The sequence below is a fragment of the Chionomys nivalis genome, chromosome 6 (assembly GCF_950005125.1).
Source record: "Chionomys nivalis chromosome 6, mChiNiv1.1, whole genome shotgun sequence".
Lineage (NCBI taxonomy): Eukaryota > Metazoa > Chordata > Mammalia > Rodentia > Cricetidae > Chionomys > Chionomys nivalis.
Window position 1 is genome coordinate 34,288,950 of NC_080091.1, and position 14,423 is coordinate 34,303,372.

The window sequence follows — 14,423 nt, forward strand, 5'->3', positions numbered from 1 at the left end:
TTAAAACAGAAACCGGTTAAACGCCAAACTTCTGTTCAATTTTATAAAGACCTATAACTATTCTGAAAACCACTATAAATCTTAAATTATTTAAAAAAAAAAACAAAAACAAAAAACACTAGAGAGGTGTCATACAGCCATCATCCACTAGGGGGCAACAGAGGAGGTGGCCTTCAAATAGGGCACAGCAGCTAGCTCCTCTGGTATATGAAAGGGACACCAAGAAGGTATAGCATAGGATACATCCATGTCTCTGCCTCCAAACTCACGGTCACTTGGGGGAAAAGGATCTCCAGTGGAGCAAGCACAGTGCCCGGTGGGGGAAGGGGCTAGAGAGTTCCACCTGCACACCCAGAGTGGAAGCTGCCCTGCCCTAGTCCCTATCTTAGAGTCAATAGGCTCTGTCTTAACCATCACAGCTGCCCTGGACCCTAATGGACTCACAACAGACACAAGAAGGATCTGTGTCCACGAAGAATCATCCTTGATGCCCTGCAAGCCGATGACGTTGCAAGGTCTCACCTCATCAAAGTCGGCAATGATCTCGTTGAGGAGCCGCAGGCACTCGACCCCCATATTGTTGCCGTCCAGCTCGATGTAGAAGTCATTGAAGTTGGGGATGGAGGCGAACATGACGCCCACCTGGGAGTAGGACTGGTAATAGAGGTCCTGCAGAGACAGAAGGGGTCAGCCCTGCAATGCTATGCCACGTATGGCCAACCAGCAGGAACAGCACTTGAAAGGGGGACAAGCCAGGCCATAAGGAGAAACACTGGGGGCTCCAGGTTGTGCCGTGTACTGAACGGGCAAATCCTGAGTGGCCGGCTTTGGACTTGAGCCTAGCGAGGCGAGAGCATAGCAGGTAAGGGGGACCATGGCTCTAAAGCTCGGCTGACTACACAGGACACCAGCTGCTGGTTCCGGCAGGGCAGATTAAGGCTGAACCTCCAGGCTGCTCCTATCCTTAGAACCTTTCAAACGCCAGCCCCGATTTCTTTCCTTTTGAATGTGGCTTTTGTCAGCATCTCCTTTGTGCTGTGCAGGTGGCTGCAGTCACTATAGCAGGCAAGGCTGTGAGGAGCTCTGACCACAGTCCACGCAGAGGAGGGCAAGAAAATCTCACCCAGCAGGCCCCGCGAGGCCCTCCCACTTACCATATTCCGGGGATTGGACATGAGGAAGTGCTGTGCCACGTGGGCCGGCAGGAGGTTGAAGAGGATCCTCTTGTTGTCCAGCTTCACTCTCTCCATGTCATCGCGCTCCTCTTCCGCCTGGAGGTCACAGGTCATGAATGCCAGCCATGCCTGCTGCCCTCACCCTCCCACCGTGACGCCTCGACACCAGAAATACTGGGGAGGCTAAGATGATGCGATGAAGGATTGATTAATAAGCTTGCATGGGGAATAGTAAGTTACACAAAGTGGACTTCAGCTGAAGGAGTGTTGCCGCTAGTTTCCCGGAAGATAAACAGCATGCTGAACAGGCTTGTTAGGGACCGGAGGAGATATGTGTACGTCTAACATAATTGAACTTCACACTTGCTGGGAATATGTGCCTGCTAAGATTTGTTCACCAGGATTGCCGCCAATTAGACCCTATGTCCATACCAGAGAACCATGCCTAGATCTTAGTTAGATCTAGCATAATTCTACCAGACAGGATGACCCAGATAACAACTACTGGGAAAGAACAATGCTGGTCTACATTAGAAGTAACCGTGACAACATCATTGTGTAAAATGTCCAACGTGTCCTAATTGTCCAGACTGGAAGCCTTCTCTCTGTTTAGTTGATCAAAGTGTATCTGTGGAGTGTTGAAGCCTACGGTCTATATAAACGTTATGTTAAGAGTTTCTGTTCATGGCTGGTTTCTCTGTGCATTAGCCAGAAAGGATGCACGCTATTACAGGACTTTCCCCTTGTTCCCTGAGAGGCTAGAGGGTAGACTGGTGCTCCAACCTCACTGATCACCCATGCAGGAATCTATATGCACACGTGGTCCACATGACCACTCTTCATCTTTCATACCAGACACAGGGACCAGAGCCTTAATGCAGGGTTGAAGGATTCTCCACCCGGCACTGTAACTTTCAGTGGTTGATAACGGCACTCCCATTGTCAGGGTCTGTTCCCCAGATCCCATTCCTGTCTCTCGAGCAACTCTTGGGAGCCTATGTGCCCACTCTAGACCACACCAGCCCCAGGCAGGTCTCTAGTCTGCCTTCACCAGAAAACACAGCACCAAGTGGCTGGCATCTCTCCAGGACGCCATATTACCCTCACCCAGAACTTCTGTTGCCTCCATGAGAGCTCACATCCTGCCAGCACTATGACAAGAACGCTATGAGATCTGGTCTGCCGAGGATCCAGCTCATCCAAGTGAGTGCAGTCTCTGAACCAGAAGCAGGGAAGGAGACACTAAGGACTGCTAGCCAGTCAGAGCCTGCTTACCGCGAGCTATGGCTCCATAGTGCTAAGACACAATGTCAGGGATGGTCCCATGCATGGGCCACCATGAGGATCAAGGGGGCTACCAGTGGGGGCCAGTGGCCTGTGGTATGCCGCAGTTCTCAGAGATAGAAGTTGTATATCTTTGCTATAAAACTTGGCCCTCCACAGGATTTAGTTTGAGAAATGGTCTAAATATGTGTGTTATGCCATTCATGAACATCAAACGCCTGGTACGGTAGAAATGCCACCACAGTGCCTTGACGCTCGGGGCCTGCCATGGAAGCCATCCATGGGCCAATCCCATGTGGTAGGCAGTGATAAACAGGGCAGGACAGGCACATCTATCTCCATGCAACAGCACCTTTTCATCCACCTTTAAACCATGGTTCCTAGGGCCGCATTTGCCAAAGGCGTTGGGGAGGGCTACTCTACTCTCCCTAGAGATGATTTTACCAGCTACAACGCTGCTAGGTCTCCTGTCGAGATCTAGTTACCAGTCAAGCCAGGAACTAATTATTTCAAGGAGTAAGGAGGGGAAGGTTTGAGTCAAGGAGTTGTGATGGGGACACAGAGACCACAGGGTGAAAGTCCAAGCCTAGTGCAGGGGGGCCTAAGGCGTATGTATTGGTTTTGTTTTTTGTTTTTACACAAGATCAATGAGTTAGCATAACCCAACAGAAAGGGGCAGACTGCAGTGCATGGAAACACACGAAAGACAGCCCTGGGCCCCAGACTCCAGGTCAAACCAGAGGTGACCCTGGCCACTGCCACCCAGACAGGCTGGAGCCCACTCTGCAAACAGAGGGACATAGTAACTGGCGATTCTGAAGGGGGCTCAGAGTCCATGACCTCTGCTGGAAAGAAAAACAACATGAGGGGACTGGGCATGCTTTTGTCCTGACCCATTGTGGGGGGGCTCTGTGGCAGCGAGTGTCCCATGAGTGACTCTGTGACTTATTCTGGGTCTCTCTCAAAGGTCAGTGGCCTCTGACTTCCGGCCTCTGTCTTTTCATCCCCCGTTCCTGTCAACAGAACATTGCAAACACCCTCTTCTCCATAGGAAATGTATTACTAATTATATTTAACTTGCTGCACACCAGTGGCCCCCAAACAAAAGATTTTAAAGGGTAGAATTAAGATGGAAAAATATATTTTAAAAATAATAGCTTGGTTGTATTAATGGCACAACAATATTTATCTTCTCTAAAATAATTATTGTTACTATCAGTAATATTTTCATTAAAAAACAAAATAATTGAATATTCTTTGCTTAAAAATAATGTGCTGTAATAATCCCTGACTTCTGGAGCATATGCCTTAAGGGAGAGGGGACAGTAAAAGACAGATAAAATCAAAACAGAGAGGAGTTGGAAAGAGTCAAGCATGTAGGTGGGGAAGAGATAGGGAAATGAAATGTTGACAGAGGTGTAGCCAAAAGAAACGGTGAGTGAATGAGTTACACAGAAACTACAGTCCTGCAACCCGAGGGAAAGGTTCAATTAGACGTGAGCGCAGAACATGATAGGAGACGGGGAAACAGTAAAGAGTAAAAGTTTAAGTGTAGATGGGAAATGGGAAAGACGACTTGTATTAGCTGTTTCGTTTGTGAGACAGAGTCTCTCTATATGATCCTGACTGACCTGAAGCTCACAAAGTAGACCAGGATGGCCTTGAACTCAGATCCTCCTGCCACTGCCTCCCAAGTGCTGGGATTAAAGGTGTACGCCTCTACACCCAGCCCCACACAAAAGTGTTATATATGTTCTTAAAAGGAAGTCTAAATTTCCTTTTATGGTTATGATTAATATACTTTATGCATGTACATGAAATTTCCAAAGAATAAAAAAGAATAAAAAAAAAAAAGCACTAAAATGAAAACTATCCCTGGCTCAGCACACTGTACTGAAAGGTTTTATTCTGGGTTCTGCTTCTAGCAGCATTTGGATTTAGGGAACGCTAGGGTCTTTGTTCTTCCTATGTTCGCATGTGTCTTACTCTGTGCACAGGTCAAAAGGTTTCTGTTGTTGAATTCTGACTGACAAATGTCCATCCTACCCGAAGCAGTAATTTTAAGAAATCAAACAGAATTGTTATATTTTTAACGAGATGAAAATCCACTGAAATTCTCTGAAGATTTTCTACACAGTCAGAAAACTCAGATTTTTTTTTTTTAAGGAATAGCTTACTGAGTGACACACATTATTCTTGTCAGCAAGGTCGCATGAGAAACACACTGAACTGTTTCCAAAATGTGCTCTCAGCACTTCTTCAAAAGGCGTTCCCTTTCTCATGTGTGCTACATTTTAGAACTGATTGGCCTGGCACATCTACCAACCGTGACGAAGCATTTCCAAGGTCAGAGCTGGTGTGCTTGTAATTTTAGATAAAGTACAAAGCGAAACAACTAACGTCCTGACCTGGCACTCCCTGGGACGCTGACGTGTGTACGGGTGACTCTCACCCATCACCCTGACAGAACATTCTCAGTCAGAGAACACCAGCAACCTCCAGCGTAGTGCCTGAAATAAACAGTGTGTTCCTCACAACCAAGAGCCTGCACGACTGCCCCACCCTCCAGTGTGATTCCTGCCAGGGTCACAGACACCCATCCGAGCATGGCCACCACTTCATTCTTTTTTGTTTGTTTGTTTGCTTGTTTGTTTCAAGACAGGGTTTCTCTGTAACTTTGGAGTCTGTCCTAGAAACTAGCTCTTGTAGACCAGGCTGGCCTTGAACTCACAGAGATCTGCCTAGCTCTGCCTCCCGAGTGCTAGAACCAAAGGCGTGTGCCACCACCGCCCGGCTCATTTCATTCTTTCATATCAGGACAGCACATTACTTGATTTTCATATCGTCGCGCAAAGGGGCTTTCGGATGTCCTCTTTCTTGAATCATCTAGTCTGTTTCATTGGAGACACCCCTAGCTCTGAGCAAGCCCAGAGAGGGAAATGAACTATACATGTACAGTGTGCAGGCTAGTTTTATGTAAACTTGATACAGGCTGAAGTCATCTGAAAGGAGGGAGCCTCAATTAGAAAACACCTCCGTAAGATTCAGCTATAGGGCATTTTCTTAATTGGTGATTGATGGGAAGGGCCCAACATATGGTGGGTGGTACCACCCCTGGACCTCATCTAAAAGATCATAGGAACAATCCTTTGTTTGGTAACTGCCATGTACACTAGGGCACACTGTAAAACACACCTTCTGCACAACGGTATAATGATGCTCAGACAGGGCCTCCAACACTCCATGGTGCCACTACCTCTTAGACCAGGGTGGCTCAGGCCAAGCAGACTGGGCTGGAATAGCTAAGCCTATAACTCTCCCTTGTGTGTAATACAGAGGAGCCTGGGAGCAATGTGAGCCCTCCTGCCCACAACAGACTCCAAGATTCTCCATCCTCTCTGAACATTCTGAGGTAGATGTTCTTAATATTCTCCACCGATTTCCAGTCACCAGTGGCAGGTGGACGTGCCTCCCTTAAAAACAAGGGAGATCAAGGTGTACTCTTGGCTGGTGCGTCCAGCCTGTTGTCTGGAGGACTGAGGTGGTGTAACCCACAGCTAACCTGCATAAACATGTATGTAGCAGGAAGAAGAATGAAGCTCGGCTAGTCAATGCTACTGACACGCTGGGCATGGTAGCTACTGCAGCACAGTCTGCCCTGACTAGCCAAATACTGGGTTCAAAGAATTTGATCAGTAATAACCATGATCATACTCTTTCTAGCTATTCTATATAAACTGGAGGGTTTCTGTTTTGTTTTACTTTTTTTTTCTGAGAATAGGGTTCTGAAATGTAGGATCAGATCGGTTCTGGTGTAAACTGGTGGGTTTCTGTTTCCTTTTTTTCCCTCTGAGAACAGGGTTCTGAAATGTAGGATTAGATCATGTTCTGAAGCGGTTTCCATGAAAAGTCTTACAAAACATCATTGAACAGCTACAGGAAATACGTGCTATTTAGGAACACACAGACCATGGGCAGTTTAGCAAACCTCAAGGAAGTTAACAGGCTTCAAGTCATGAGAGTCCTCCGACTACAGGAAAATTAATTTTGAAGTTACTAAATATAAGATCTTTGTAGAATCTTCCAGATCAAAGTACACACTCCTCCTCTTTAGGTGGAGAAATGAAGAGGAAAATCCGAGAATACTCTGGAGCAAAAGAAGATGAAGTCACCCACACGCCAGCACTCCCAGAACCATTAAAACCATGCTCGGGGTCTACAACACCTAGCAAGCAGAGCGCTTACTCCAGAAAGGACAAGCCCCTCTCAAGTCACCGCTAAATGGCACTAAGACAACAATAAATTCAGTTGTGATTAATCACAAGAAGTTAAATAATACAATCAGGCTCCACAAATATGAAAGGAACAGCAAGGGCTGCTGTGGCCAATTCTAAGTCAACAAAGAGCAGATGTCAGGGAAGGATTGAATTCCCAAAGCCACTGCGGCAAGCAATGGGAATGGGAGGCCTAGGAGGCCTCATGGTTTGGGGGAACTTGGATTTTACTTTAACATCTCCTCATTTGGCAGCAGATAAACCATCCAGTTCAGAGGCTTCATTTCATTCCTCCTAACATTTATGGAAGAAACAACTCTAATTCTACCGAGGTCTCCCAGAAAACCACGACAACTCAGTCCTTGGTGTGGTGGTGTCGAGAGGTGGTAGGACCAATCAGGAGTGAAGGATGGGCCTGGTGGGATGGTTCAGCAGGAAGGTTCTTGCTGTAGATGGCTGGCAGAAGAGCCAGCGAAAAGATGGAAGGAGAGAATCAACTTCCCAAAGCTGTGCCCTGGCCTCCATGTATGTGCGTGCTGTGGCATGCTCACTGCTCCCAAGCACATACATCATTTACGGCACAGGAATACGAGTGAGAAAGTTTGAAGAGGTGGAGCCTAGTGTGAGATAATTGGGAATCGTCTGGCTCCATGTGCCCACTCACACAGCCTTGAAGTCAGTGTGTGCCAACCAGAGGAAAAGGAAGCTACGTCCTATAGCAATTCAGAGTCCCAGGAAAAGAACCCTAAGTTGCATACATATAAAGTCCCTGCGACTGCCATATATGTGCAGAAAAGAAAGCACGGTCAAGAACCTGTGGGGTGAAGGAAGAAAGGCAACAGGGTCTGATCTAGTTCTACTGATGGGAATGCAGTCCACAGGCAACCCTCCTCAGAGTTGGTGATGGCTTCAACAGGATGGGGATTCACCCGAGATTAACCATTTACTGGTAAGCAAGCTAAAAGCATCCATACAAATGAACATAAACATTAGAATTGTGTTTGCCAAAAGGATTATGTCTACTAATTCAATGAAAATAATACTAGTTGCTGGGCATGATGAAGCACAATGTTAATCCCGCCACTCAGGAGGCAGAGGCAGGCAGGTCTCTGAGTTCGAGGCCAGTCTGGTCTACAGAGCGAGTTCCAGGACAGCCAGGGCTACACAGAGAAACCCTGTCTCAAAAAACCAAAGAAGAAAATAATGTTGAAATGGAATTATGCCAATAGTTAAAGATGAAGAGCCAAAGAATTTCCCCAAGGGCAAAGAGAAGCCTGTTTATTTATGTAGGGTTGTATGGCCAACATGGTATCTAAAAATAATTAACCCAGCTAGTGTTTGTCCGGACAATGAGGCAAGAGTTTGAGGTCCTCTCACGTCTCTACAACCTGACTAAATATCCAGAGGGCAAACAGACAAAGTCCCGAAAGTTCCATGTTTTGCTGGGTTTACGGGAAAGCAAAGGGATGTTTCTTGTTACCTGTCTATGGAAAAAAAAAATGTGTCGGTATGTTCCATTTAACAGCCCTGCCATCATGACACGCATGCATGAGGAACACATTCAAGGGAACACATCTGTGCCCCACACTTCCTGAAAACCTATACAGAATGGGTGAGGGTAGAAGGTGTGGCTAGATGGAGAACCACATAATTTAATAACATTTAAATACTACATTTAATAACAAATATGGTGGTTTAATAATGAAAGCCAAGAAAAAGACATGTCAATCCATACAAGAAACAAAAATGTCCACCTAAGGGGTGATGTGATCACCCCCTGAGAAGGAATTCACAGCCAGGCCCCATTTCCCCTTGCTTAGACTGCAGAACAACTGGATGTCCTCCCTAGTAAACAGCCTTATAGACCCCCACCTCGTTGTGCCAAGTGTCCTGGCCTTCCAATCTCATCCTGCGTGCATTTTTCTCTAGTAAATATTCACTATGAGATCTGAAACACAAGCATCTGGCTGATGGCAGGCAGGGTCAGTGGACCAGAGCAGGCCAGAGCGGGCAGCCAGCTGGGTTACGCCGGACAGACAGTTGAGTTCAACAGAGACCACGATCGATACCAGCTGCCATAGAGGCTCTTCCCATTACCTGGTGTGACTCGGGCAAAATGGAACTGACCAGGGTTCCTTGCCAGGAGCTTGCGAATGCTGTCATCAGGGGCACCCCGCCTGGACGCTATGAACCAATAGGCTCCTTAGTTCCTGCTTCCGCGTGAGGCGAGTCAATGGTAAGGGCCGCAAAAACTGGCCACCCAACAGGATCCGTGACCCACAGCCCAGGGACAGAGCCATCTGCACAACCAAGCTAAGAGAACACGGCAGGCTTCATCATGCCAGACCTGGGGACAGGGTGCCAAGAAGGGGAACGGCACTCCATTTTATGGGCGCTCACCCCGCCTTACTGCTGGCAGGAGGAGAATCTGGCCGCACTGGCACTACATGAAGCTGCTGGGAACTGTAACTGGGACTTCTTGATGCCACGCCCAGCCCTTGCCATTCCTGCTGCTTCTGCCCCATCTCTGTCCTTCCACCGTCCAGGCTGCTGCTCAACTCAGCCCCCCAAAAAGGCTCAAATCAACAGGATTTCCCATTCCACGAAGTGTGTCAGAGCTGGTCTCACAACCACGGACACCAGTCCTTCCTCAAGACTCCTGTGTCCACAGGAGCCCTCTGTACCACAGTCACTGGCTCCTCCCAACTGTCCTCAACTATCTGGCATCTGAGTCCCAGTTCCGAGCTGGGACCCTGCTGTCCCGGCTGCACAGTCGAGGCCTTGGGCTGAAGACATTCCTGCTTGGCCTCATGCACTGCCCACAAGGGCTCGGAGCCTGACCAGATTATCATACAGACTTCAGCGATAGCCTGGCTCCACCGCTTACCCCAGCCTGGCCACTGTCCTACACCCGCAGGTCCCTCTGTGGACCTGTTTGCTCACGCGACATTTTATTTCCTGGGCAGGGCTGCTCTTATAACTCAGGAAACTCAACCACTCTAACGACAAGGGCTGTCCGCGTGCATCTGAATCAGAAGAGTAGCTGTTGCCGAGGCTCAGGTTCACTAGCCTTCACCCCTCCTTTTCAGGTAAGGAAGGCTCACGAAGCAATTTGCGGCTGGGGAGACCACTGTAAGTTCTGTAGATGGGAGCCAAGCCTGGGCAAGCTGCTCAACTACCCAATTCTCGAGTGCCTGGAGAATGCACAGACAGCGGGGGACGGGGAGATGTGCAGATGTGCACGCACCCCAGCACCAGGCAGCCCCACTCTGCCCTGCCCTGGACGCTGGTAAACCTCACCATGCCCCAGAGCGGTTTTGTGAACCTGGGTTCGAATAAGCACCCTCAGCTAACACTTTTCTCACACTTGGATGGAAAGCTCAGTACCGGAAACATGGCAAGCTGCCTGGCGCCCAGAGCGTCAGGGTCCGAGACCAGCTCACATGGCTACTCGCTGATGCCTCCGCAAAAGAGGAACTCCTGCCTCTCCCGTCAGAAACACCCTGAGAATTACTAAGTCCAGGGTGAGTGGAGCAAGGTTTGGCATGTTTATTTTTCAAAGGGACCCTGATGGGGTCCTGGCCATATCCAGGCCCTAAGATAACAGTCACTCTGACTTCTGTCCCCAGCCCACGCATCCTGCAGCCATCTCTTTAGTCATCCCATAGGCGCCGATCCTAGAACTCAAGCCTCCAGGACAGACCTGAGTAAGTCCCTGAACAGCTCTTCTGCACTGCCGGGCGAGATCTCTGGCGGGCCACATGGCCAGTGAGTGTCTCTGCTACTTTCCCCATGGCCATCTCATGCCCCAGGAGACAGAGGGCTCAACTTACCTGTGCTGCCCAGAGGTAGTCCAGCCGCAGCCTGACATCCACTTGCCTGGCATGCAGGGCCAGTGTGCATGAGAATAGCAAGATAGCCATGATGGGCTCATAGCTACGCCCGGAGAGAGCACCACCCCTGGGAAGGTGGAGAAGAAACCCCATTAGTGTCGGTTTCCAGGCAGTATATGGCCATCAAAGCCTAGGTCTGGGCAGAGAGCCATCTATGGATAGCGAGGCCTAAGGCTCGTGGGCCTGACCCTAGGCCTGATTCTCATTTCAGCCAAAAGTTAGATGCTTTGCTAGAGTCTAGACCAAAGAAGAGAAATAAAAAGGCCACTAACCTAAAAAAAAAAAAGTTGTATATATTTGGTTCACATTGTTTTGCTAATTGGTGCACATGCACAAGCGTGTGTGTGTGTGTGTGTATGTGTGTGTGTGTGTGTGTGTGTGTGTGATAGAGAGGGAGAGAGTACTATGACTATAGAGTTAGTAATTGAGGCAATGATTAAGAATAATAGTGATTCATGCAAATTATTATCAGAGGAGAATGATAACTAACATCACCCTGTCTAGAGTTTTCCCTCGGGGCGCCACACTCACCCAACCTTGGTGTATCCACTGAGCTCCAGAACAAGGATGTAGGATGTTGTCAGCCCGGACAGCAGGATCATCTTTGGCAAGGAGGACACCCGCAGGAATATGGCTAGTGGGAGGGTGCCCACCAGGCAGCAGAGCAGGGCATGGTGCGCAGACTCACAGGGCAGGGCAGGCAGCACAGTGCGCCGGCCGCCAGCTGCAAGGACCACTAGGGAGCTGTTGGACTGGGAGCTCCAGGCCCAGGGCAGGCAGCCCACCTGGGGAGCAAGGGCACGAAGGCTTAGGAAGGCCCAGTGTCTGGCCTCACCAATCCCCCACCCAGGCTTCTGCAGTAGCCTCTCCCAACCTCTGCTTCCACAGCCAGGCCTCAAGCTGCCTCCGCTGCTGCAGCCTCCCAGTGTCTATAGAAAAGGCTGGGGGCGAGCAAGGTGGACCAGATAGTACCAGCCCCTGCCGGGTCTCCAAGCCAAATAACTCTATCCTGTGTTGCCGCTCTCTCTACTCCTACCGCCCCCGCTATGACTCCTAGGTCCTGGCTCAGCTTCTCCAACTTGTTGCTCCTGCCCCTGCGCACGCCAAAGTTAGTGATACTCACCACACATCCTAGGGCTACTGAGTAGATTAAGACCACGATGAATACACACAAAACAGTGCGGATCTGGATCGTCAGGCACCCTGGAAAACACTGAAGAAGAAAACCTCACTTTAGGTTAGGGATGCGGCAGCTCAGCGGTAGAGTGTTGCCTCCCATGTGCAAAGCTCTGGGGGGTAACCCCAGTGACCCACAAGGGGTGTGGGGGGGGAGAAGGAAAGAGGGAGAGCTTTAAAAGTATGCTGTGAGTGTGAAGGTACTTGGTGTTCACAGTGAGTCCTCCGCAGGAGGCCGGGTGTGGAGCCCTCTGCCGGCTCCAAGGGCTTACTAAACCTCCATCCGCTACGCAACGGTCTTGATTACTTACTGGACCTCCATCCGCTATGCAACGGTCCTGATTACTTTTATCTATTTATTATCTCCCATGTGAAGAACTTGCCAAAAATAATTCATAACACAGACACACACCGACACATATGCCCAAAGCATTTAAAGGAGAAACAGCCATCTCCCTCTCCCAGGCACACTGACTGGCACCAAAGTTAACTGAGTAGAAGCACTGGGTATTTTTATTACAATGCATGCTCCTCAGGAGTTCCATACACCCTTCCCTCCCTCTCTCTACTATCTATTTCTCTCTCTCTTCATCTCTGTCTCTGTCTCTCAGTCTCTGTCTGTCTCTCTCTCTCTCATGTTCTCAAAGTTTATCACCACAGACGGGTTTAAAATAATTCTTCAGTTACTAGAATTTTTATTTTTAATCTATTTAGTTACTTTGAATACGGTGTGAAATAATTAACAGATGCTATCAAGGATGAAGCAGGAGGTTCTTTATTCTCACAGTCCTAAAAACAAGAGTATAGATTACAATGGACACCCACTGCCCCTTATGGAAAGTAGCATATGCAGACAGAGCCTGGGTCTGCGGGACTCCATGGCAACACATAGCTGTTTCTGTCATCTTTCCCATGAGGCTGGGAGTGTGACTTTTCTTGTTTAAAAACTTGGAGGCAATGGCCACCAATAAAACAAGCCCAGGACCATAGATTCTAGGGTCAGGACAGTGTGGTATGGGTAGCATATGTAGCTGACAGATCTTTGGTTTGGGTTTCCAAGGCTAGACCCTACAGTGTTTCATAAGAACCCTGGTCGGTCTAGCTGACCTCAGACAGAAGAGGCACCATTTGATATGAAGCCTAAGGGCTCTTCTGATCTTGCCTCTCTCTCTATTTCCCTCTTGATCTGATCTCTGCCACTGGGGAAGGCACAGCTGCAAGTCCCTAATCCTCAGAGAATGATCCCCAGCTCCTGCCACAGCTTATGGTATGGTTGGGAATTCATGCAAAGGGACGGACAGATCACAGTCTGTGGTCCACACGGTCCCAGGAGCAAGACCTTGGAGCAACGTCCTGGCATGCTCTACAGGTAATGACTCCTAAGAAGAACTCTTTGCCTGCTGCAATGAAGGCAAGCCAGCAGAGGAGATCTTATTATCCTGCATGTGTAAGGCAAACTATGTCCTCCAGTAAGCTTCCCGGGAAAATCACCTATTTACCATCGTATGCCTATGCATAATTGGGCATGCATATGATTAAAATCAGATGTATTGTGGGAAGGGATATTCTCAGTAGAAAAAGTAGATATATGAGCTAATCTATCAATCAAAACAGAGAACTGCCCACTTTACATCCTTAGTACCCAAATCCCTCCTTCTCTTGAACCCCATGTAAGGAAGCATTGAGAACTCACTCATGTGGCCCACCGGAAAGTGTATCCCTTTTTAATTTAAACTATGGACTTGCTCCAATAAAATTATCTTGGTTCCTTTGCAAACCTGTGCAAACTCTTACTTTCAATTCTTTGGGTAAGCCTAGGACTTGGAAACATCTGCCCCAGCCCCTGGCAATGGTATCACCGGGACTTGGTAGAAATGAATTTTCTGACTACCACAAGTCCTGAGCTGCCTATCATGAACTGGGAGTTTTCTGGCAGAAGTGGCTGCACACGACAGCACCTCGTCACCAAATGGACATGGTGTACTCAACAACACTGAACTCAAGACTCAGCAACACAGACTTCCATTCACCAGGGCCAGCCTGGCTCCAGCCTCTGCACAGCTTAGGCATAACAATGGGCATCATTCATGAGTCTTACAGGAGCTTCAGAATGCAGCAGGCTCCACGGAACAGTTTAACGATCTTCTGGAACCTTGCTCACAGTGCCAGGGAGGTGACAGTATCTTGTAAGCAGGGGTACAGGTTTTCCAGAACTCTCTAAATACTCAAAACTAGCAACTCATACAAGTAGTGTATCTGGTCATGCTAGTCCAGAGCCAGAAGGATGGCCACATACGCAGAAATCATACAGAGTAACTTCAGTAATTAACAGGCAAGACTAGGAGTCTCTCTGGGCGGTAGTGGCACACGCCTTTAATCCCAGCACTCGGGAGGCAGAGGCAGGCGGATCTCTGGGAGTTTGAGGCCAGCCTGCTCTACAAGAGCTAGTTCTGGGACAGGCACCAAAGCTACAGAGAAACCCTGCCTCGAAAAAAAAAAGAAAGAAAGAAAAAGAAAAACAAAAAAAAAGACTAGGAGTCTCCCATAACCCTTAGAAATGTTTGTTAGACTGTCAAAACTTCTATTCAGGTTACGAACTACAGAAAAATAAAAATCTAACT

General features: G+C 48.4%; 1 protein-coding gene across 1 annotated transcript in view; it reads right to left on the bottom strand.

The window, feature by feature from the left end:
- The window catches only part of Adcy1 (adenylate cyclase 1), a 114,157-nt gene that overhangs the window by 17,758 nt on the left and 81,976 nt on the right, over window positions 1-14,423 (bottom strand). The window contains exons 12-16 of the mRNA XM_057771389.1: window positions 11,750-11,839; window positions 11,158-11,411; window positions 10,567-10,693; window positions 1,155-1,271; window positions 523-669 (exon numbers count right to left, since the gene is read on the bottom strand). Coding sequence (XP_057627372.1) covers window positions 523-669; window positions 1,155-1,271; window positions 10,567-10,693; window positions 11,158-11,411; window positions 11,750-11,839 — 735 coding nt within the window. The remainder of the gene's footprint in view (window positions 1-522; window positions 670-1,154; window positions 1,272-10,566; window positions 10,694-11,157; window positions 11,412-11,749; window positions 11,840-14,423) is intronic.